Consider the following 26,321-nt stretch of genomic DNA (forward strand, 5'->3'; position numbering starts at 1 on the left):
AGGGATACAGTAGGCCTACACATTTTGCCCATTATTGTGACATGAGGATTGTTGACATCCAACTTGATGTAGTTTGGATAACGAAATGCCCTGTCGGAATGCACTTGGGCAATTCCATGGTCAGTCGCATTACACTATTCTGTGTCATTTCTTGATCTTGGTGCTAGAAGTTCTATGTTAGATATTCTCTCCACTAAGATTATAGACTGATTTGTACTTGACACCCAAGGCTTTGTATTGATGATATTAGAAATGTTGTGGGCTTTGAGCTCTGGATGATATAATGTTGTAAAAAGCGGTCAGTCGCATTACACAAAAAGGACATGGTAAAAAAAAAAACTTGTAACAATTCAAAAATTTCCTCAACCAAAGAGCTTGTGAAAGTGTTACTATGTACATTGTAACACACAACTCTTATACATGAGTATCCAATAGGATACTTATAAATGGTCAGCAACTTGAACTTAAAGATATTCATGGCAAAACCATGGTCAGTCGCATTACGGTCAGTCGCATTACAGTTTTCCACTCAATTTAGCCACGCCTACATGGGGCCCAAGCTGAGTTCTTATTTGGCAAAGTTGGGTTCATTCCTTGTCAACAACTAAAAAATAAATTGGTTTCATATGTTAGCTATAACTTCGAAGTGGAAAGAAAATTCAGAGAAAAACTTGATTTTTTGGTGTCATGTCCATGTTTGCTTGCAATTGCCCACCTCATTAAAAAGGAGAAAACGAGTGTTGGCCTTATAATTATAAATTTTTGTAGACCCTCTTAACTCAAAATATTCTACTATAGACAGATTTGACAGCCCAAGAAAAGGGATACAGCGTAATTTTGCCCAATATTGTGTCCTGGGGGTTGTTGACTCCTAACTTGAGGTATTCTGGAGGGATGTAGGCTACACCACACAACAGAATGGGTTCATCCACCAATTAATGTAACAAACAATTCAATTGTATGAATTTAAAGATTTCCGCTGATTTATAAAAAAATAGTGTATATCTGATAATCATGAAAACAACTCTCTCTAAACATGATTATTATTTCCTGATGGAAAAAAAATAATAAACGACCACAAAAGTCTCAGCTTTGAAACATTATTAATTCCATTTTAGGATTGCACAATGCTTGCAAGTAACAATCCAAACATGCAAGGTTGAGTTTGTGACTCCAGAATAAGTTTGAAAGATTTAAAATAATACGCGAAAGGATGTCCTAGTCCAAGTTTGGCCCTGGCCTGAATTGATCAAGTGTCCCCAAGATTGAAATTGAAATAGTATCACGTCAATTAATATTTACAAACAATTATTGTTTTGCTCTTTTCCAGAAATATGGAAAAACACTTTTACGTTAATTTTTTTGAGGAATGTTTTTTTGTAATAAGAGAGGCCTATAGCCTATTTTTTTGAGGAATGTGTTTACAATTGGTCCTTATTGGCATGTTATTGGCAAGCAGTTTCCAACAGCTAATTTAATCTTTGCAGATTTTAGAAATGAAATATAAATTTAGTATTTATAGGCAATTAATATTTGGTGTACCAGTATTTGTCTTGTTTTTATATATTTAAACACAATGAAAGTTTATGTAAAATATTTTGATAGAAGTAAAGACTAATAGACATTTGATCGATTTGTTTTATTCTTATTTTCTTGTCAGTGGCGTTTCAGTGCCGAAATAAATCAAGCGCCTTTTATATATTTCTAGCAGCCGAAAAATAAATAACAAAATAATTGCTTCCCGCCCTCTCGTGTCATAATTTTGTAATAACAAACAGTCTGGTAACCGCCCTCAACACGCATGAACGCCTACGTAACATTCGGGTCGGTTACTCGTCTATTTTTCTTATCTGACGTCATACGGGCGGACATCTTGGTTTGAGAATGTAAAGATATCGGCTAACACATTCCACTGAGTGAACTTATCACCGAAATTCGAGTGGATTTTCTTTCCATTTCGACCAAAGAGGATCCCATGCCAACCTAAAACTTGGATCTATACTCTCCTACTTGATCTACGCGGATTATCAGCGCCATGTTCCGCTGTATTCCGCTGTTTCGAGCCTGCAACAGGCATGTTGATTATGTGGACCGACGACACGGCAACTTGTCTGCCGTGCCTGACGATGTTTACCGGTACTCGCGTACGCTCGAGGAGCTTCTGTTGGATGCGAACCAGATTCGCGACTTGCCCAGGGTGAGCAATGCCCACTTTCCCCTCCCAGCACCTTTTTCCGTCATAAAACAACATGATTTCATGTAGATAGTATAGATAGGTTATTAAACAAATTGTAGTTGTGAAATTCAGTTACACAGTCGCCAGACAGAAATTCTTTATAAAATTTAGAATGAAAATTGAAACAACAACCAGATTTGCGACTTTAGCAATGCCAACTTTATCCAAGCACAAAATATTATTTCATGTGGATGGTTGTGTATAGTTAATTAAACACAAGTGATTCATTATATTTATACATTTTAGGTAGGCCTAAAGTTGTGTTAATTAAAACATAATTTTCGTAAACAAGAGAAGCACCAACACATACTCTACTGCACTGCATTTCTGAAACAACATTCAAACCAGACTCTCGACTTGCCCAGGCCCAGGGTGAGCATTGCAATGCCCACTTTTTCCTCCCATTACTTTCTTGTCATAAAAACAATTCATGTAGATGCTTGTTAATTAAACAGAAGTTATTAAATATTAATTATCAGTTTATTTATTTACTTGAAGTTGTATTCAGTTTCATACATACACACAGTGAGTCACCAACCAAGCATGCCAAGTCACACTCCCACAAATTAAAACAAGCAAAAGTTTAAACAACAGTCAGATGTATGTTATTTAGATAAGGATCCCACATACATAGTTAATTTAAACAAGCTATTATTTATCAAGTTAGGACAGTTTACTTATATATTTAATTTGTGTAGCTTTTATTGTTAATTTCATTGAATTTAATATAATTAAATTAACAAGATAACAGCTACACAAATTCTAGCATGAAAATTGAAACAAGACTGTTATGCAATTGGTCATGTTGGTGTGTATGACGGCAACAGTGAAAATAAAGGCGGTGAGCAATACAAACCTAACCCAAACAATAACTTGCAACTTGCCCATCAAAAAGAAACCAGAATAATGCTTCAGGAAAGACACCTAAACTGACCAGCACTTTTCTTTCATTTATGGCCATAAAAATAGAAATATTAACGGGGTAATAAAATACCTTTTTTTTGTGTTCATGATGAGTGAGAAAATGAGGGTTGGATTTCCTCAGTTGAACTTAAGTACATGATTGATAAATTAATTAAATTAAAGGCAGCTTTTTACGTAATATATCCTTTGATGCTGACCTTTTGTTCTGAGTATGAAATTTGAATAATAAATATGGATTTTGAAGTGGAAAACTTTCATTTCAATTTTCTGTTAAGGTGGACATGATTTCGGCAGTTTTAAACAATGTTTATCACTGTCAAAATTTGATACTCACAAGTATGAACCCAGCTTAACATACATTGTTCTGTTTCGAATTGTAGGCAGCATGACAAACTAGTGACAATTAATAAAACCAATCCGTCCAAAAAGTTAAGACGGTAACACGAACAGGTACATTTTGTAGGCCTATGACAAAATCTTGTAGTTTTTCCTTTGCAATGTGTGCGTCTTGTCAAATATTTATCCTTCCGTTTCACTTGCAGCAATTTTTCCGCCTTCAAAATCTTCGCAAATTGGGACTCAGCGACAATGAACTTGAAAGACTACCAGCTGAAATAGGAAATTTTATGAATCTAACAGAGCTTGACATTAGTAGGAATGGTGAGTAAAAACCCTAAACAATGGACCAGAGAATGTTGCTTATTATTAACCAATTATTTTTGAAATTAATTTTGTGTGTGTGCAGAGTACTTGTAAAAGAAATTATGAATAACTCTTTGATGCTGTTGTAAAATGCAAGATTCCGAGATTGAAGTAGCAACTCTTGTACAATGGTTGTCGTTATTTTTTGTGCTGTAAACCACAGGTTTATAGAACTGTTTGGGTGTTCACTGTCTCTCGTGTAACTACATGTACTGTATAAGGAATTCAAATGTAGGGGGTAACTTGTGACTGGACTAAGCAAGTCATTGAACAAGATATTTGAATAAATGAGGAAAAGTCTTTCATGTGATATAAAACGTTACGTCCAGCATTTTAGAATGCAAACATGACTGAATATTCTTATCCTTGGTAAAGTCGCCCATCCTAATATTTTCATGTCCATTTGTGACTTGTTGACCTTTGACCTTGGGATGCTTCACCTGCAAGTGATGATCCCTTTGCAAATGGACCTAATTCATGTGGCGTAGATCACAACTGATCCAAAGACATTTACCAAAGTCCTTGGTTTCCCCATAATTATCCGAATTTCATTTACCCTGTGTCACTGCTCCATTGCAGAATGTGTAGAGGTGCATGAAAAACTATATGGTACAAACCTGCATGGGAGCATAAAAAGCACGCAGGGATAGTTAATTGCTAACATAGTGTACATGTACCACGCCACCAGAATCATAAAGAATTTATTCAGTGAGTCGAAGATGGTCTTTGTTCATATTTGTTTTTTAAAGGCACTCGGTAATTACTCAAAATATATAGTATTAGCAGAATGATAAGCATAAAAAATTACTTGGTAACAGGCAATGGAGAGGTGTTGATAGTATCAAACTTTGTGAGAAACGTCTCCCCTCCCTCTGAAGTAATCTTTTTTGAGAAAGAGGTAATTTCTCACTTAAATATTTGAATCCGAAAAATTCTTCAGGCCAAACACCCTTTCCAGGCGTCTGAAAGCACACACAATTGTGTAACAAGGAATTTTTTTTTTCTTCCATTACTTTCTTGCAACTTCGATGACTAACTGAGCCAAAATTTTCACAGATTTGTTATTTTATGCATCATGCACCAAGTGACAATACTGGTCTTTGACAATTGCCAACTTTGTCCAACCCTCTAATGTTCAATGTTGTAACTGTGGAAATCAACGACTGACCCCTGTGGTGGTAAGAGTCAGTGGGCGATACTGTCATCGGACATCCACTCTTAAAACAAAAATGGCCTATGGACAGGTTTCCAGGCTATTCTATTCCCTTCACTTCACACGTCTAATCATTCAAACCTCTTGGCAAAGCTATCACGGTAGACTGGAGCCCAGTCCCAAAAGCCCTCGCACAGAGCAGTCTGCTCAGTCTTGCGCACACAACCCTGTCTCTCGGAGGAGTTTTATTACCCTTCTTTGACTGAGGCTGACATTTTCACATTTTTAGCGAGAAACCTTACGGCTATTTGACAATCAAATTGTGGATGATCTTTCAAACAAACATCCCTTACCTATCCGGATCCTAATGGAAGAAATCAGTGGACCATTTTTGTTTTCGCAGAATTAAACAATCCTATCGGGGATTTTATGTTACTTCACTCTGCTCTGTTCAGCTGATCAGCTGATTTCCCATTTGGTTTCTCAGCTGTGCCATTGGAAATAGAAAAACACAAAACAAACTCTTACTTTGTATGGAAATGTTGTCTTTCTTTTTGGACAAATTTGCACTTGCACGCATGTTTGTGTCTCCCCAGTCCTGTTCTTTAGCCTGTTGCAGCCTCAGGAAAAACTACTTTTGAAAAGATCACAATACAAGTTATCAATACCTTTATATCCTAATGTTTTTCTGTAATTTAAAAAATAGTATATTTTTTCTTATGCTCTGTAATTTTAAACGCAATTCAGCCTCTGGCTGCCAAGTTTGGATGATTTTAAATAAACCAATAATAATAATTCCATCCAAAATGAAAACCAAATGGCATATAAACATTCGTATCTTAAAACATGTAAAAAGAACATTTGGTGTAAAAACAAAATAAAGCCGCAATAATATTTTTGTCCGTCTGTTATAACCCCCTAAATGTTCCTGTGAAACTCAATTAACTGTCTCGTCGGAAGGAAAACCCATACTCCCGGAGCAATTTTATTTCCCCCCAGATGATAGCATAATATTGACTTACCGTGCAAGTTGTTCCTGTGCTTTATCATGCCATGCTGTTATGCTACAGATGTACGTGTTTTCATATAGACTTGTGTATTACGTAGGCAATTATTTCTACATGTATGAATTCTACCTGACCGCCTTCCTCTGTTGAAATTGGTTTACGGAATCTGTTTACAGGTTTTATGCTCGCACCATCTGCGGTAAAGATTTTAGCTAGGATTTGATAAAAAGATGACACAATTTACTGACAATTTTAAAACTGGGTTCAGTTACAATACATTTACGTGTAAATGACAGATAAAACAGGTGTTCAATAGGCACCCAGACACACCCATCTACATGTAGCTAACATTGTGTCTGTGGTCATGCCTGTATCTCAGCCTTTGTGTCATTGGCAAGTCAAATTCTGCAGTGTTTTTAATGTCAGTGGGGGAAATCCTTATAAATTAATGTAAGGGACTGTTCAAAGGTTTCAATATTTTTCAGGTAGTACCGAGAGTAATACTTTTGAGGACCCCCAAGTATCAACTTTTTTTCTTTGAAAATTGATGCACAACTACTTGTATCAACATTTGACACACCTTTTAAAGTTGTTTGTAGTCTCCGAATCACTTCCCACTGCCATACTCAGGACTGTGCAAATGTTGTCAACTTTGGATGGCCCATAACCTAAGGTTGTTTTTTAATCCCTTCGTAGGGTCATCCAAGTACCTGTATTGTATTTCATTGTCTGGAATGCAGACCCCCCTCCCCAGTTCTAAAAATAGATGACATGTCCCCAGTGTGACAATGTCTACACTGTCAATTGCAATTATTTGATGTTACATCTGATTGGGAGTGGAGTTTTGTTGGTTCAAATTATTGTTATATTGGGATACAAACTTTCCAGTTCAAAAGTTCATTCAAAGCTCTTGTTTACAGTAGATACTAAATGAAATAAGTCAGGACATGGTTTTCCATTGGTATGTTTGCTTTGGGATGGTCAGTTGTGTATACGATCCTGTCTCTCATCTGAAGAGTGTTCTGTCATTGGGGTTGAAGTCTTATCTGCATAATGCTTGCATAATGAGTTATGCAAATAATTCTATGTGCTATCAAAGGTTCGCTCAGACCTCCCTCTGAAGCTTGACATTAAATTGTAAAGCAAGAAGGTCAGAAGTTTGGAGTGTTAAAATGAAACAAATTATTAATATTCTAACTCGTATTAAAATTTTATTTGTTTCTAAAGTTGTTTATTATTTTGAAGAAATTGGGGCTTTGAAAAAGCTGTGTGGAGCTGGTTTGTGCCCAACTCGCAACCACTGTGTTTTTGTCGTCTTCATGAGATGACTTGGGTTTTAAGTTCTTTTCTTCTTTTATAAGTCTGTCTGTCAACAGAGAAGGAGACAAATTATAACTTATTTTCTTTTTGCAGTGGTGCATCAATCATTATTGTGTGTGTTTGCTGGATAATATTGAGAAAATTTAATTCAGCTTACCAACCAAAAAGAATGTTGGTATAAATGCAAAAAATAGTAAATGGCCTGATGTTTCGACCCTAACAGAGTCTTTCTCGAAAGCTAACTATTTGTTACTGGTTGATATTAATACAAGGTACAATGTAGCCTTTTGCATTGTAGCTACATGTACCCACTGCCTTTCGGTTGGATAAAAAAAAATGACAACGCGAAAGGTCAGTGAAAGATCATCGTAGATGGCCCTTTGTACAAACTGGAGTAATCCGATATAACTTGGACAATCAGTCCAATCTACCTGTCCGTGCTTTGATAAGAATTGCGGTCATTTTCTCCTTCTTTGGAGTCCAATACCGCTGACTTGATAATGTGTAATACTATAGAGCAGTTCAATGTCCAGAAATACTTAATAGTACGAGCCACGTTTCGTTTCATATCCTACAATTGACGCGCTGCAATACAAACAAAACCATACCAAATGTCACAGGGTGTTTGATTACTGCCAATTTTCAGAAGCTAATTGCATCAAAAGCTAATTGGCAATTGTGTTTTTGTATGAGATGAATTCAGAGATTCGAAAGTTGTGAATAACAACCGATGCATGCTGATTTCATCCAGAGTAAATTAAAGATTATGTATACATGTGTTTGTTATGGGAAAATCTACAGATTTGCACTTTTAATAATGTTACGGTAAATGGTCGCTCATTTTACCAAGAAATTGAAGATTGTGTGTTTGTAAGGGAACAATTAGTAGATTTTAAAGTGGTTTGCTATAAAATTTGAAGATTTGTTTACTTCGGATATTTTAAATTTACAGCTTTTAAAGTGTAACCATTGAGGGGTAGTTTCTAGGTCTGGAATTTCATCTTTGAGAGGGCGAGGCCATTTTTTTAAAGGGCACTTCCATTGGAAAGTCTCAACGTCTAAGGGAAACTTTTGAAGCCCCATGCACCAAGGCCAATACAGGCCTGATACTTCACGGAGGCAACGGAGGCGATTGCCTTCGTTGCACCTTGCCATTGCCTTGGTGCCCTTGAAATGCTCCAGTAGAATTTTACAATTTCCTCGTAGAGTGCCCTTTGCCAAAGAGAAAATGCCTTAGTGCCCCTGCCCTTTCAAAAACGAAGCATACAGCCCTGCCAATAATAATAATATTTAATAATATTAAATATTTATATTGCGCCCCTTACATACAAAATGATCAAAGGCGCAGAACACATGTTAAAAAGCACAGAGTGGAAGAACAAGACAGAAAAAAGACTGGCCAAGACATTCGAGGCAACAAGGGCCATGGTCCCTGTGGCCTCTTGGTTTGCCTTTCTCTATGGTGAAACCATGAAATAGTCAAACTAGGGTAGTTCGAAAATGGTTGACAAGACCTTTGGCGAGAGCATTATTGTCAACACTGTTATCATCACTGTTGACTGATATAGTTTGTGACCTTTATCAATGAATCGGCATTTGTATGGAGAGAGTACAACACAAGTCGTCAACTCAATACCATGCCTTGTGCTAAATAGAGTCGTAGTGTAGCGACCCTTTTCAGTGCTCTTTGTACCCTGATTTAAGTTTGGCAGTTGTGAAGGAACTGTACACACTTCCCTGACATTTACTACTTTCATTGAAGGAAATATTGACATTGTTAATTGAGGAGTCTACCATCAAATACAGAGTGTACTGTAATACCTTGCCAGGCCTGTTATTTCATTTTTGAGAGGGCAAGGTAAGGGCATGGCCATTTTCATTTTGCAAGAGGCAGTTACATTGGAAAACCATAAAGTCTACGGGAAACTTTTAAAGGGGCAACAAAGGCCAAGACATGCAGCCGATTTCACGAAACGCTAGGATTAACTCGTCCTAACTTAGGATGGCTTCAAAGCGTCCTAACGTAAGGTTATGGAACTTAACTCGTCTAAAGTCCTAAGATTAAACCTAAGTGAAATTCTAGGCCTGCCTCACTTTCATCTCACCTTGTGTGAACAAATGTCACCAAGCACTGTAGTTAAACATTGGTGATTCCGGTTTAAATCTGATTTCAGCTTAAATTGTTCTACCTTGAGATTGTAAGGAAGATTAGTATTGGAAAAGACTATGAAAGCTGCTATTTGAAGGTCGTTTCTGACAAAATTGTCTTTTCAAATGTCAACTACAAGTATAAATTATAGAGAGATTTGTTCTCGGGCTTGTTTGAGGTTTTTGTTTCCTGATTTAAGAATTTTAGAAACAAATCATCCATCTTGATTAGACTGTGCAAGTCCCAACCAGATTGAGTTTATGTTTAAAAGAATCATCCTCATCCCAAGTTTTTATTCATTTAAATTACTTGTTTCGATTAAATACAAACTGAAATTGTATTTATAACAAATTGCTATGGGTATAGAAATGTTCAAGAACTTTCAAGGTATAATACACACAAATAGATTTTAAATTTTTGTTTATAGAGAAAAATGAAGTCTTTGTTTGAGTGAATTCCCTGTTTTCCGATTTGAATAAATATTGTTACAATCTATTGCTTTTGAATCGTGTAAATTTTCCATAGGCCTACATTATATGGACAAGAAGCACCTCACAGCTTTGTTTCTGTGACATTTGTGAAGTGTTTTGAACATTTTGAACATTGCAAAATGTCTGGCATGATGTACACTGTCTAAATGTAAAACATTTTTAAATTAAACCTGCTTTGACATTTTCTGGCTGTTTTCTGCATGCTAATGGCAACTTTATACATTTTAATGTATTCATGAGAAACAGTAGGCCTACCGCATGTCTTGGAAAAGAATGAGAATTCCACGGAATCCCATTTGTTTTCAAAGTAGTGATTTAAATAGCGTTTTACCAAGGGTTTGATAAAACTGGGGGCAGTGTTGGAAGTTTTGTGAAAGCACACTGAATTGAAATGAGGTACTCAGAATAATGTTTTACTTCTTGTTCAGGGAAAGGTTTCATCCACCCAGTTTGCATTGCAAAATATATAAACTGAACAAGTTTTGTGCACACTGTATGCTAATTGAGTAACAAATTATGATTTTTGAGTAGCTGAAACATTTTGCATTTAAAAGCCTAAATGGTTTTTGTGAATTTCATATTTTTCTTGTTGTATCAGCTGCAATCTGTACGTATCAGCCCAATACACTAGTTTGTGTGGAACCCTGCCATTTGGTCAACATTTTCTCCTGAAAAACACTGCAAGTCAAAATCAAGACAGAAACCACAACCCTCTTAAAAAACCCTTGTTCAAACATTCTAAAAACAAAACCTCAGTGGTATTAGACATTCAGTTTTTGCAGGTTGTTTTATTCTGTTCATACTGTCTAATAAGCTGACTTGTACAATTTACAGTAAAATAAGAATCATTTCTGTTTATTCAAAATGACTAATTGTGCACGAATGCATCAGGAGATGATGTCATACTGTTCACCACAATAGTGACCTTGTACAAACACTGTATCAAACTACAGGTAGCTATGTATTTGTTCTGCAGGTGGACTTAATGTGTCTGTTATAATGTACAGGAATATGATGTGTAAGGGTTGGCCATTTTTACCCTAGTCTAGTGACCTTTAGGGAGAATGTAGAAGTTGTACAGGAACATTTGAAGGGGCACCAATGGGCTTGAAGGGGATGGCCTCTGTCTCTAAAGGGTCAGGCGTGACTGAGTATTGCACTGTGTGTAATGTTATTTATTACACAAAATATCAGTTGAAGAACTATTCAGCCCCCCCCCCCCACATTGTGCATGTAGGTTGTGTCCAAATTGACATCATAGGATTCATGCATTGAAGTATAACACATCTTAAGCAATATCCTAGGCAACAGCCACACCCACAGCCGTATGTAGCTGTAACCAGGGTTGTAGCTAGACCAATTTTAGTGGTGGGCAATAAATCAAATTTGGAAGTCTACTGATGGCACGGGGATCAGCAAAATGATGTTATGCTACCAAGAGAAAGTTGAATGGCCTTTTGATTGTGTTCTTTCTCTTTGACATTTGATTCTCCTCATCATTAGCTGTGTCTCAGATCAATGCAAAAAGGACAATATTTGAAATCTGTACTGGGCAGTATAATGTATTTTTCTCAGAGTGCTGGGCAAAAATTGTGAGTCCTGGGCAGGCCCGCCCAGCACCGCCCACCATGGCTACAACACTGGAAGTAGCCGACAATTCGCATTCGGCCACACTCTCATAAATAATAGATATCCGCTTGATACCCTACCGTTTATAAAGTGCAGTTTTGGTTCTAGCCTGTGGTTACTTTTTAAAAATTAAAGCAACTTTTTACTGAATTATAAAAACTAACCCTTGATCAGCTTTTTTTCATTTTCATTTCATGGCGGAATTTTAACACGGGAATATTTTCACAAGGTACCCAGGCTAAGACAAGAGGCAACGGAGTCCATTGCCTCCATGTTATTCCAGGCTATTACGCAAATTTAATTTAAGCCCTTATTGCCTCATTTGAACGCATCATGTTTGTAATTAACACTCTGATAGACTGATGTCATTGGAGTGAGGCTATTTAGGAGTTATTGACCGTGATTTGTTGATGGGAAGTTACATCTGTTTATTGATCTGAATTGGGTGGTGGCTTTGTCATAATGGACATTTCATCAGTTTCTGCATTAGGCGAGGCCTGCTATGCTTCCTTTTGGTAAAGGGCACCCTGTGAGGGAAATTGTAAATCTGGGCTGCACCTCCCCTTTAAACTTTCACAATCACATCAGGCGTTGCTGCCACACCTCAACATGTTTTTAAAATTACTAACACAATCTTTCCTGTTATGTCCCCCAAAGCAACCAACGTAGGAAGATGTTTTTTTATGGATTCCCGTCATCAAATTAGATAGTTTTACCCCCACCGCACTGTTTCCCCTGCTTAATTAATTCACTAATTACCATAGTTTATAAAAAGGTAAAGAATACTTGATTCAGCTGGTGGTTTTTGATAAGGGGAAACAGCTACAGGGAAAAAATTGGAGGAAGGTTCGCTTAGGGTTAAACATTGTCTGGGAAAATAAGTTGAATTACTCTGAAGATGACTTTTCAAGACTTGAGTTGTTGATTTATTCTCATAGTCGTCTGGAAAATCTAGTCAACTTTAAGAACAATTAGCTATTGACGATATGAAAAAAGTAGCATTTGACATTTTTGAGAACAGCATTTGAAGATTTTGAGAAAGTATTGTTAGAAGATTTGAGAAAGTAGTGTGTGGAGATTTGAGAAAATAGTGTTTGAAGATTTGAGAAAATAGCATTTAAAGATTTGCAAGTATGCATCAAACCCTTGCATGCACGGTACACAATACTCATGTGCCATGCTCACCAATTTGCAAGTCAACTGAAATTGTGTAATCGCCCGTCGCACTACACTGTGTAATTGAGTTCCAAAGTGGCGCAACTAAGATTATTGTGATGATGACGTCAGGTGAATTGGGTCATTATAAATTGAATTTAACAAAGTCCCTGACTAATGTTTTTGTGAGTGTTATTACCACTAAAGTATGACCAGTTAGTTTGATGGAAATTTTTATTATGCAGGTCGGATAATGTACTTAACATTTGTAAGGGGGAGGCAGGTTTTCCTTAGTAAAGGGCATTTCTGTGAGGGAAATATAAAATCGTTCTTGAACATTTCAAGAGGCACAAAAGCAATAACTACACATTAGTGCGGCGCCGGCTATGAACTTTGCTCTTGAAGGAGGACATAAATTTTTCTCTGGTAAGGGGGCAATTCTATGGGGAAAATGTAAGTTTGTATTGGAACCTTGCAGAGGGCACCGCAGAGAAAAGCACAGGGCACCGCGGCAATTCCTGTTGGTGCAATGGGTTATTTTTAGGGCTGGTGGCATAGAGGCAATAGTGCTTAAAATTAGAATCTCGATAGTGGATCTCAGACGTGTCAAATTTTACTAACACTAGGCATACATGTCCAAGCCATGGTCTAAATGTTGTGTTACTTGCGTTAACTGACTTCTCTACTGCAGTCTGGCATGCCAATCCGGTTTGACATCAACTAGAAGATAGGAATGAATTAACTTCTTCAACTCTTCCTAAAGCCACCGAAGTATAACTTGTTTTAATGCAATGTGCAAATCATTCTCTGAACAGAAAACCTAGACTCACTCGATGACTGATTCGTACCAAGGACAAGAAATCAGAAAAACTGGTTGATTATTTTAGCTGAGTGGCAGGATATGATTCATGACACATTGTCTTTGTAGTCAAGAATAGAAGTTGTGGGAAGGTACCACCTCATCCCTAGAATAGATTTTAAAGGGACTTGTCAGTTTTTTTGCTCAACTTCCCTAAAGCTACTCTGCAAGAATAGATTTGAAACTACACAGTTTTTGAAGTACATGCTAGTTGGGTAGAGCTGTCCCATGTAGTAGATGTTGGATAGAATTTACTGGAAGGTGCAACCTTATCAAGTACCAGCCTAAAATGAGTTTAAAGGGACTGGTCGTTTTTGCCCCAACTTCCCTAAGCCACACTGCAAGAATAGATTTGAAGCTACCCAGTTGAGTTTTGTAAGTAGAGGATAGGTGGGTAGAGGTTAGATACAATTTATGGGAAGGCGTAACCTCATAAAATATCAGCCCAGAATAGATTTTAAAGGGACTTGTCGTTTGTGCTCAACTTTCCTAAAGTGCATTGCCAGAACAGATTTGAATTTACCCAGTTTTTTTAAATAGAGGGTACATGTAGGTGGGTAGAGCTGTCCTATATTAGTAGAGGTTGTATAGAATTTACGGGTAGGTGCTGCTGTGCAACCTTCAAGTACCAACCTAGAATAATTTTTAAAGGGACTTGTCGCTTATGCTCAACTTCCCTAATCTACACTGCAAGAACAGATTTGAAACTACCCAGTTCTTGAACTAAAGAAGGATTTCTACCTCCATGGTAGAACTGCCCCATTGGTAAAGGTTAGATAGAATTTATTGGAAGGCGCAACCTCGTAAAATATCAGCCTAGAGTTGATTTTAAAGGGACTTGTTGTTAATGCTCAACTTCCCTAAACTATCCTACAAGAATAGATTTGAAACTACCCAGTTGTTGAAGTAAAGGGTCGGTGGGTAGAAATGCCTCTTTGGTAGAGGTTAGATAGAATTTTTGTGAAGGCATAACCTCGTATATCATCCCAGAAAAGATTTTAAAGTGACTTGCCGTTTAAATGCTCAAACGTCCCTAAATTACTGTGCAAGGAGTAGATTTGAAACCTTCCAGTTCTTGTACTAGAGCTGCCCATTGGAAGAGGTTAGTATACAATTTATGGGAGGGCGTAACCTCATAAAATATCAGCCTAAAATACATCTTAAAGGGACTTGTCGTTTATGCTCAACATCCCTACTGCAAAGAATAGATTATATGTGTGTAGAGCTGCTCCATTGGTAAAAGTTGGATATAGTTTATGGGTTAGTGCAACCAACCTCATAATAAATTTGCCTGGAATACATTTGTTAAGGGACTTGTCGTAATGTTCAACGAAGCCTAGACAAACCTTCCATAAATAGACCTTTTACCATTTTCATCATGTCTGTTGTATTGGGCTGATAGTGGCATAACGCGTATTACGTACATGTGTGTCTGCGAAGTGCACAACTCAATGGTGTTCACTAACCAATGCATAAAACGAACAGATTTTTGTAGTGAAACTGGGCAGATTGTGAAACTCCATAGAATACATGCTCATGTTGCCTTCCACATGTACTTTCCAGTGCCACTTGACTCCCAATTGGCCTGAGGCACAAGGCAAGCTTTATATTCTTTCCCATTCATGCAATTTGTTTTTCACGAAAAACCAAGTTCAGCACTCACACAGTGGAGGACGTCCCTTGCTTTCAATGTCTCATCCCCATTTTCTCATGCCCTTAGACATTAAAAGAGAAACAGGAATTTCTTGTACTTGCCCTTGAAAATCATTAAAAATATAAAAAAAGTAAACAAAAGAATGCAAGAATGTAAACAAAAGAATGCAAGAATGTAAACTTTTCCCTGGTCAAACAACACCTAACCAATGTGAGAATTTATTATTGTGTTCATTCCTCAAATATTTTCAAAAAGCTACCGGATTTGTTGTGTATACTGAAGGTCCAACGTGAATTTACCTTTAGTTTTCCATGATATAGTACTAGCTGTCTCATCATACCTATGACTAACTTGTTATGACTAACTTGTTATGATATTGTCAAAAATACAGTAGCCCAGAATGTAACATTTTTTGTATAACATGTAATTAAAGGCAATGGACACTATTGGTAATTACTTTAAATAATTGTTAGCATAAAAACTTACTTGGTGACGAGCACACAACTTCGTGTGACAAGGGTGTTTTTTCTTTCATTATTATCTCGCAACTTCGATGACCGATTGAGCTGAAATTTTCACAGGTTTGTTATTTTATGCATGTATGTTGAGATACAGCAAGTGAGAAGACTGGTCTTTGACAATTACCAATAGTGTCCACTGTCTTTAGCACAATTATATCAGAGCAACATAATTATACAAAATTGATACACATCATGCAGCATTAAAACATACCTCAGGCAAGGACCTATAATTGCATGTACACCATTTTGGACTGAAAAATTTACTGAAATGAAAACATCTTGTCTGCACTTCCACCTATTCTCCAGTCTGAGGAAAGTGGTACTTCCCTTCATCGAGTTAACTCCAGACAGGTTGTTTTCATTCACAGAGAATGGGGTGTGACACTGTGTAGGTAGAGGGGGGGGGGTGGCAGGAATACCTAGGGCCTTTCTCAAACCACGGCTTGGGCTCCGGCTCAGGCTTAGGCTCCGCGTTCTGTGTATGCAGCTTGCACTTAACCTGCATTTTGGAGCGGCGCGTATTGCACGGATATCAGCACGCGGAGCCCGAGCCGGAGCCCAAGCCGAGCTTTGAGAAAGGCCCCTAGTCTATGTCTACCCTTCAACGATGCTGTTTTGACTGTAGACAAAATTAATAGTAATATCCTGATGCAATAGTAAGTGACCCACACTGCACTAAAGCAGCAGGTTCAACAAAACCTACATGTATGAAGAAGCACCTAATGTATTGTACTAAATAAATAAGGCATGTACATGTAATGTTTGCAGAGACCCAGTGGTCCAAGCTTATGATTTTGCCATTAAAACCATTCAATCTATTTGACTATTCAGTGGAACTCACATAGGAGTTTTTTTAATCTAGCTTAATTAAAATTGAGATAAAATTTGAGAATTGAGAATATGTATTTTTTATACCTTATTCCGGTAAGCATTTATAATTTGGTTGTGCTCAGCTACATTTCGTGCGTATAAACAGCTTTATGAAATTGGGCCCAGGCAATTTGGTGCTTGGCACGGGACATGGTGATAGCCCCCTCCCCATTGCAGTCTCAGGAATTCTTCAAAGATTTCAATTTGGGGGGGGGGGGGGAGGTGACTCCTACAAGAGGAACATAGTATGTTCAAAATATGAACATTTTTTTTTTTTTTTTGGGGGGGGGGGGTACCCTTTGCCCCTGTTTCAGGCATGGTTTAAACCGAGCAGTTAATAGTTTAACTGCACTTCAACATTTAGTGTACATAATCGTATTGTAGCGTCCCTTTTGGTTGAGTGAACACTTCCCATACACTGCATACCAGCAAATCCTTAATGTTAGACTTTACATGGGTGCAAATATCTAAATGACCTAAGGTACAATTGTACAACAACGCAGGGGAATTTACATCACAAAACGTACGGATTCCCACTGGCATTCCATTGTACACTTAAGTCACAGCTGGAGGGTAGGACTTAGCATTGTGAGTTGACAAGTACTTCCTTGTAAAAATAACCCTTCGGAAAAAAAACCCATAATAGAGGAAATTTTAATTGCTGTGTATTTATAGAGTGACCAGGTTTGCAATTGTTTAAAGTGTGTATTTACATGGTTTGAATTTAAAGTTGTGACAGCTTCTTTTTGGTTTATATTGATAGCTTCTTTAAAAGTTAGAGTAATTAGATGGAGCTTTGTTGGTCATAAATTTGTTTATGGAAACCAGAGAAAAGAAATTGAATTACTCTTCCACAAAACAATAACTTGCTTTTGCTTGATAGAAGTGATTCTGGAAAGCTAGAGGAATGCAAGACTTGTGTCTGTGGGCGCCTCGTCCTCAAATTGTAATGGGGGCGAACTTCTGAAGTCGCCAACACCACCTGGTCTCTTTCAATCGCTGCTCTTCTCAGCTCTCCTACACGTCTACCGCTCCACTTTGTACTCTTCAAAAAACCAAGGATGTGCAATGTACATGACCATGTATACCATCTATTTGTGGTACGTTTCTTAGAAACTAGAGGGTTGGAATGAATCATAGACAGGCCTCAACTCTTTCGATTTTCTCTATGATGTTTCTGGAAAACCAGAGAATTGGAATGAATTCACTCATTGCAAAACCGATGATGGAGACCTACCATCCCTTCGGAATAATAAGTTAATGATTTTGATCACAACCAATGATTGATATTGATACTGGATCTCCCTGGTAATTATTACATTTCATGTAACTTGACATCTGGGAACAGGTGATCTTGTTTCTCTATGGTTTGTCTTCCAGAAGTTTGTCATACTATCCAGCCTTGGTCTGAAACCACAAACAGTCAGTGATGAAATTCCTGGTTTACTCGGGTCACTGCACTTCCACAATTGTTGTTATTTTACTCTGGGTTGTTATGTTTGCACTTGGCATTAGTTGGCCCATAGCCCCCCCCCAAAGGAATGGTTTGCTGTCAGAGTTATGGCATAACTTTCACCATAGAGCAAGGCTTTCACAACATCCCTCCTAGGTTTATGAGTAGGCAGTGAGTAGGTGGGGCTGTGGTTGTGGTGGTTGTTGTTGGAATCAGTGCTTGTTTATCCAGTGATTAATTAGCATTGGATACACTCAATGGTTTACATTGTTTGGAATTTCATTCATGCGGTGGGCAAGGTCATTTAGTATGTGTCAGTGTCACTCTCAGTGAAAAGGTGTGTGGAGAATTTAACCTGAGAGGTATTACTTTATGGGGGCACCAAGGCGAGACCAGAGCAAACGGAAGCTGTGGCCTGAAGCAAAGATTGTAAATTCAAAGGCTGTTTTGTTGATTTATGTTTCAACTTGGGTTTGAACAAGTAATAATAACATGAACACGCTTGTATTTAATAGGGTATTAATTTTGGATCAGGATAAAGAATATTTGTTGGTTTTACCCTTGCACGGTTTCCTGTGAAAAAAATCACAGGCATACATGTATTACTCGAGTGGGGCTCAAACCTATGAATGATCTTTGCCACACGAGAGCAGATCTTACCAACTAGTAGACCACAGAGATTGCCCAGTACCTAAAGGCAGTTCAGATCCTATGTTCTAGCAGCACTGCAACTGTTTATGTTAAATGTGAATATTGTTTGGTTTTACCTGTAGTGTGTAAAGCACTGTATACTCAGTGCTGTCCTGAGCCAATGAGTCTGGACTTCCTGCAGGTGTGATTTGTACACAGCTCAATGGAAGAAAACAAGAAATCTGATATTTATGGCAATTGCACTGTCTGATTTTTATAATCACATCTCAAGCTTGGAGAGATAATATTTTTGTAACTCTTCAATTGTGATGGAATTCATGACTCAAAATGTAAAATGTCCTATATTTACTAGTTGTAGTAGTATCTTGCCTGCCAGACAGGCCCTGGAATGTGTAAGGCCAACTGTTTTGTGTAAAGGCTGCATGGTCTACAATGTATACAACAGTTGACAATAATGATGTACCATGAGAAATGGATCAACCGAAAAAGCAGGTAGCTTGCCATTGAAAAAGTCAAGGACAAAAGTCATGCTGCACTGATTTTGTATGATAAGGTCTACTCTTCATTATGATATGATTGCACAGTGCAGTTGTTCACATTTTACATGTTACTCGGGCTTCCAAAGTTATTGTCACAGATTACTTCACAATTGCCATATTCATATCCTGATTAGGACCCACCCATATCCATTAAGGATATCAATGGTTCCTCATGGGGATATTTATCATTCCCAAATTTGGAACCATTGGTTGATTACAATGTCACTTTGCCAACATTGTTCTATTTTCAAAAACATGGGGGTACACAGGGGTTTATCAATAACTTTTTCAGTGGCTAGCTTCATGTCATTTTAGTGGCCCACCAGCTTTTTCACTGGTCCATAATTTGGGGTTTCCTTTCAATGTATGCATTTGACTTTGTGATTTGAAGCAATACAATCAGTGGTTTAAATGTGTATCAGTGGTAAGCAATTACATGTAGCTAGCCAGCCGAATCACTTGGATAGAATTCTGACTGGTCCTTGGGTGTTTTAACTGCAATTTGGCCAGCTGATGACTGTTAAGGGGGATTGCTGTTAATGTTACACTTTTTTAAAACTCAGATTGGGGCCCTGTAACCCCAATGAAGATATTAGTTATCCTCCCATCGGGAAAATCGCTTGGGTTTGACACCTTCAGGGCCCAATTTCATGGCTCTGCTAACCAAAAACACAGAATCGGGGCTTACGTAAGCATGGAATTCTGTGCTTACGGCAAGCGTATTTCAAGGGTTAGCGGCAAAGTTTGGCTTCTGCGCGTGCGTACTCCACGTTACCAAGCATTCTACGCTTACAAGGCTAGCGCAGAAATCCGGCGCTCGCACGTAAGCGGGGAATCGTGGTCGTAAGTGAAGAATTCGGCGGTAAGCAGAGCCATGAAATAGGGCCCTATTTATGTAAGCTACATGTACCATGTAGAGGAATGTACATCATGCAGTGAATGATTTCACTTATTGTATAGAAGAGCAAAATGCTCCTCAAAATGTCTCAGTTGCTACTAAAAAATCATTATTTGCTACTAAATTTTTGCATTCATTGTGCACAAAACTTTCTGAAATTGCTGGACGAAATCATTCCTTGTCATGAACGCGATCACACTGACATTGCTGTTATCACATGAGCATCAGTACAGTACTTCCATGCTGAAGTAATAGTGGCAATGTCAAACCATAGTCAACAAACTCACCAGGTTTCGCTTTCATACCCCCTGAGGAAATAGGGGTCAAGGTTGAAGCAATTACTAGTGCCAGGAGATAGGCTTGTATGCCCATAACTCTGTCTGTGTGTAGGTGTTGGCTGTCTGACCACTACAAGGAATGTATGTGTCAACTCTATGTGCTTGATGTACTGTACAAAAACAACCATATGTTTTGTGTGTAGGCTACTTGGTTTGTGTTGAAAGATTTCTATACAGGATTTGTCAGAAGAAAAAAAAAGTATGTTTAGTTAGTCTGACAGCTGAATAAGTTCAAAGTTCATACTACATGTGGGTACATGTACAATGTAGAACCCTTTTTTTTCCTGTGAAATATGCCACTCTGAAATGAATTCATATTTGAGAAATCTTTACACTGAAAATTTCAAATCGGGTGCTTTTAGGTGCAGCTCATACACAGACTTCCTCTTAACTTATTCTGAATGGCTTTAATCTTCCAAAAATTAGAATTTAACTTAAATTTTTTAAATAATTTAGTACAATTTGATATACAAGCCTCCTCAATTTCGTGTGTGATTGAGAAGTAAGGTTGTCTTTGCTTCGAGTCACTGTGGAATCAAGCGAATAGAATTAATATTGAAATGTGTGACGCGAATGTGTTGGATTCACAGTAATCCAGGTGAACGAGTTGCCACCTGAACCCCTCCAGTTGTACTCTAGTAAGTTGTTGCAAAGATAAGTGCCAAGGGTTGGTTCAAAGAGCAAGGAGGGGATTGTCACAATTACTGATATTTGTCTTTCAACTTGGAACAGGGATCTTGTCCATTTGATAAGGAGGCTGGGTTGAGAGAGAGGGGTGACTAGAAAACTGATTTATCCTAGAAAACTACATGTAGATGCTTTCTAAAGGATGTCCCTTGTTTACATTGCAGGCCTTGAAATAGCCCACAGCACCCAGAGCAGTTGCAATGGTGCCTTGTGCTTTTTGCTGTGGTGTCCTTTGCAAAGTTCCAATACAAATTAAAATTTTCATCATAGAAGTGCCCCTTTACCAAAGGAAGAAAGAACAAAATTCAAGGCCTGACATTGTTGGCCTATAGTGTACTGGTGTAGCAAATTGCTACAAAGTTTACAACAATTGCTACTCAATCCCCCCCCCCCCCAATATTGAGTGTATGTACAGTGCAGAAAAATGGGCAGAAGCAGTTCACTAGTTCCATGCTAAAATGCAAACTTTTCAGTTGATTATAAACACTTCTTTGCTACCAAGGTTTTAGCCAGGATTTGGTAAAAGGGTGTCCAAATTTGCTTGAAATTTTAAAACTGGGTGTCCAAATTGTTTACTTACAATAAATTTACATGTAAATGACAGGGTGTCCAAATTAAAACAGGGTGTCCAAAAGACACCCGGACACCCCTCTGGCTTACACTATGTTTGCTACTGATCATGATAGAGTTATTGTTTCAATGTTGTATTTGTGCAATGCAATGTTGTATTTGTGATGAGAAAACAAATCATCAGATTCTAACACAAGCAAATGAATTTGAAAAGGCAAACTTTTTAGTTGATTATAAACACTGCTTTGCTACGGATCATGATAGAGTTGTTGTTTCAATATTGTATTTGTTTACACTATTCGGAATGCCCTGCGGGCCCAAATCAACACAATAACAAGATGCATTTAGCCCAAGCGGCCGTTCAGATCTGCAGGTTATCGAGTCAATCCAGGCAACCGTAAGCCAATCATCCCGGGGATGACGTCATTGACGAAAGAAGATCCTAATGTAGCTATTTTAGGGAATCAGTTTGTTGTCCGCATCCATCAGTGTTGGTTTTAAGATTGTGAGGAATCATGACGCTGTCTAGTCTTTGTTTCCTTTCCTTTATGGCCGAGTCAGGCTTGATTAACTGACTCTTTGTTTTTGCTGTAGAGATGTAAGTGGGTGTCTGTGCATATGACAGAATGTCATGGGTTGCTTGAAAATTTCTCATGGGTTCCTTGAGAGATGAAGGATATCTCAAGGATTCCTTGACAAATGAGACAATATTGCATGAGTTACTTGAAAGAGCATACTATATCGTTGTCGTAGGAGAAAACATCTTTTGGGTTCCTTGATAAGGGAGACATTATCTTTTGGGTTCCTTGATAAGGGAGACAACATCTCTTGGGTTCCTTGATAATGGAGACAATATCTCTTGGGTTCCTTGATTTAAGGGAGACAATATCTTGGGTTCCCTGATAAGTAAGACATTATCTCTTGGGTTCCTTGATAAGGGAGACAATATATCTCAAGGGTTCCTTGATAAGGAAGACAACATCTCTTGGGTTCCTTGACAAGAGAGACATTATCTCTTTGGTTCCTTGATAAGGGAGACAATATCTCTTGGGTTCCTTGACAAGGGAGACATTATCTCTTGGGTTCCTTGATAAGGGAGACAATATCTCAAGGGTTCCTTGACAAATGAGATCATTTTGCATGTCACTTGAAGGGTATACAAAGACCAGGGGTGTAAAGCAGCCATCTCAGCTTTTGACGGTTAAAGAGAAGTGTGTGAACAGCACAAGTTAGCAACATTTGATTCACACTCCAGCAGGCGAATCAGGGTGTCCTTGTTTATTGTGGGACTCTGTGGTATAGATCTGGGTTGAGTATTTATTGCCAGATAAGGCTGGGCATATGTTTATTTATTTATTTTTTTCCTTCCTAGTTAGGAATAGCATATGGTGTACATAATGTTTTGCTTGTGTCTGCGGTTTGGAAGCTCATTTTTGTTATGAAGTGGAAATGGGTCGAGGTGGGCTGGGTCATGGAGGGTTGGGTCAGGTAAACAACCAGTTTTCAGGAAAGGTGTTTTTTCTCTCATCCATTCAACACCTCCCCACCCTCCCCCACGACGCACTCCCAAATTCCCTATACTGGACTAAAAATAGTGACTCTATTGAGGAAATTGCCAAGCACAGACAATCCTAGCTTAGCAGAAACATCTGTGTCTACAGTTAGATTGTTCCTGACTCGTTCCACGTTAACTTTATGCTTACGTCTCAGGGAGTTTTAAAATGTTTAAGCAATATTTTTTCTGAAATTTGCGCATAATACATATTCCCACTTTATGAGCATTGTGAGCTGCCTACAAGCGTTTGATGGTTCTTACTTGTATTGTGCATTTAAAGTCCAGATTCAAAACAATTTCCGGCTCTTGAAACATACAATGTACAGAGCTAGTGCCATCCCTGAAGATCACCTAGGCCTTGGCAAAGGGAACTATTTCAAAAATCATTTAATTAAGGGCAATTTTAAGCTTAGGCAATTTCAGCTAAGCAGAAACATGTTGCTATCCAAAATGTGAAGAAGACTTCATTTGTGATTGGGTTCCCTTCGCAATTGAATTTCTTATACAGCAATTGCTTTGGCTTAACAGAATAGCCTTTGAAGTTTAGTACATTGGTTCAGGTTGGTACGTAGTTGACCACGTTGCGGACGCTTGAACTTTTAAATAACCACTTACCAGACCTCCTGCTAATCTGATTTCGGCCGAAGTTAATCACGGCATTTCGGGGTGAATTGAAGTTGTATTGCCGCTAGTAGAGCCAGCCGAGTCTACGTGTCACTTCGCTCCAGGGTACATTAATGTTAATTCGTCCTTCAGTCGATGTTATTGCAATGGACGAAAGGTTCACTGCTCTAATGTGTAGGCTACATGTATACGTGTACTCTTGGTTTACTGTCGTTGCTCGCCTAAAACAAAAATTTGCATTGTAGAATCTTCGCAAGGCCTTTGCTGACTTCTTGAGGGTCCATGTTCTAGACTATGTCTGGGTTTTATGTACATTATTTAATCTGATATGGGCACAGTGACCTTAAGTGACCCCATGGCTTGATTGTTTCTGTTTGTATGGTTGTTTACATAAGTATTTGTGAAGCACTGCTTTCCAGTCTGTGGAGTTAGGAGTGATTTCTTAACACTTGATCTATCTTGAGAAACAAAAATGTGTAAGCTTTACATGAAAAACTGCTTATATACACACAGTGTAGGGCTTATAAACATAATCAGAGTCCACCAGTTTGCAGGGCTGTTTGCTTCATTTTTAAAAGGGCAAGAGCACCAAGGCATTTTCTTCTTGGTATAGGGCACCCTATGATGAAATTGTAAATTTGTACTGGAGCATTTCAAGGGCACCAAGGCAATGACCAGGGGACACTGAGGCAATTGCTTTCGTTGTCGCCGTGTGAAGTATCAGGCCTGAGTTTGTGTTCCCAGGCTTTACCATCAACTTGGGTTGTATGGCTTCTGACTGGCACCCCTGGACAAAAAAGATAATTGATAAAAGAGGGAGACCGCAAAATAGCCCCAGATAGCTCAGTTGGTAGAGCGCCATCGTGCTACATGTAAACCAGAGGTCGTTGGTTCAAAACCCACTTGAGTAAATTTGTCTATGTTCAACTCTAATTAATCTTATAAATGTTGTTAAAGCTTGGAAAGATCATAGTAAATCACTAAGGTGGATTTGTCCTGCAAGAGAGTTTAAAAACAAAACTTGCTGGAAATAAGTGTACCCTCGTAAAAGTGCAATCTCTTTTGTACGATTAGTGTAACAAGTATAAAAGGTGCATCCAGAATTAAGACATTTTCTATTGAGCAACCGTCCACTCACTTATCTTTGAAGTCAACCTTGGGAAAAACAAGTGCATTTGCACCTGTGCTTGAATTCAAGCGCCCCTGGAATGTTTGCGTCTACCTGCCCCACAGTCCCTGGATTCTTTCAGTGCTTGACAGTTTGGCGTTCTTTTCATTTACACATGGATGATTCCAAATTGTCCACCTGTCTACATCCACATTTTAACTTGATGAACCCTCACATGACATAGCTTGTTTGCCAGCGACTGACAAGGGGTGAGAAAAAAATCGCCAAGGTCAAATAAAAGTAGTTGAATTCTGAGCTGTAACTGTGGAATCTTGTTTTTGGGGGGGAGATTTGTTAATACATTGTAGCTGACAGGAGTCCAGTCATGTGAAATAATTTAGAAACTGTAAGTGAGGTTGGGAGGCACTTTTACTACAATGATAAGTCCTTCAACTGAGTTGTACTGGTTTCAAGTCCCTGGCCCTATGATCCTCTCCTGTTGACAGACAAAGTATTGAGTCGAGAAAACCATTTGTAAAAACAAAACCCAAATTGGAAAAAAAAAACCCAAAAGAGTTAGGGGTTGTCCTGCCTTGAGTTTACTGACCCCAAACTTGAACCACTGGCCTCGGCGGCGCAGTTGCAAAACCTCTCTAGTATCAAGCTGGCATTGTTACATGTAAACGTAAGATTTGCTTCATATCTTCACACCCAATTAACCTCCCAAAATGGCTGACGATAGGCAGATAGTGGCAGTGTGTGACCTCATGACATTACGAGTTCAAAGAAGACCGTCATTGGCTGAAAGTTGTGTGAGATGCGTTTACATGCACTTTCAATTGTTTGATCTGGAATTTTATCTTTGAGAGAGCAAGGCCATTTTAAGTTTGCAAAGGGCACTTTTATTTAAAGACCTTTAAGTTTATGTGAACATTTTGAAGGGGGTACTAAGGTCAAGACCAGGGGCAGCAGAGGCCAGGGCCTCTGTGTAATTCATGGCCTGGGCCCAATTTCATAGAGCTGCTAAGCACACAAATTTGCTAATCATGACATTTCTTCCTATGATAAAAAACAGGATTACCAACCAAATTTCCATGTGACACTCAGGATAGGCAAACAACAGCTGAATACGAGTAACAAGCAATATGCAACGAATATAAATTTGGCTGGTAATCCTGTTTTTATCAAAGAAGACATTTCATGCTAAGCAACTTTTTGTGCTTAGCAG

The 26,321-nt window shown here is 38.3% G+C and overlaps 1 protein-coding gene across 9 annotated transcripts in view; it reads left to right on the plus strand.

The window, feature by feature from the left end:
- Positions 1-1,858: 1,858 nt before the first annotated feature.
- The window catches only part of LOC139949924 (protein scribble homolog), a 121,165-nt gene continuing 96,702 nt past the window's right edge, over positions 1,859-26,321 (plus strand). For all 9 annotated transcript variants that reach the window (XM_071948500.1, XM_071948504.1, XM_071948508.1 and 6 more), the window contains exons 1-2: positions 1,859-2,197; positions 3,703-3,820. In XM_071948500.1, the coding sequence (XP_071804601.1) occupies positions 2,036-2,197; positions 3,703-3,820 (280 nt within the window). In that variant the 5' untranslated portion in view covers positions 1,859-2,035. The remainder of the gene's footprint in view (positions 2,198-3,702; positions 3,821-26,321) is intronic.

Source organism: Asterias amurensis, chromosome 17, assembly GCF_032118995.1.
Source record: "Asterias amurensis chromosome 17, ASM3211899v1".
Lineage (NCBI taxonomy): Eukaryota > Metazoa > Echinodermata > Asteroidea > Forcipulatida > Asteriidae > Asterias > Asterias amurensis.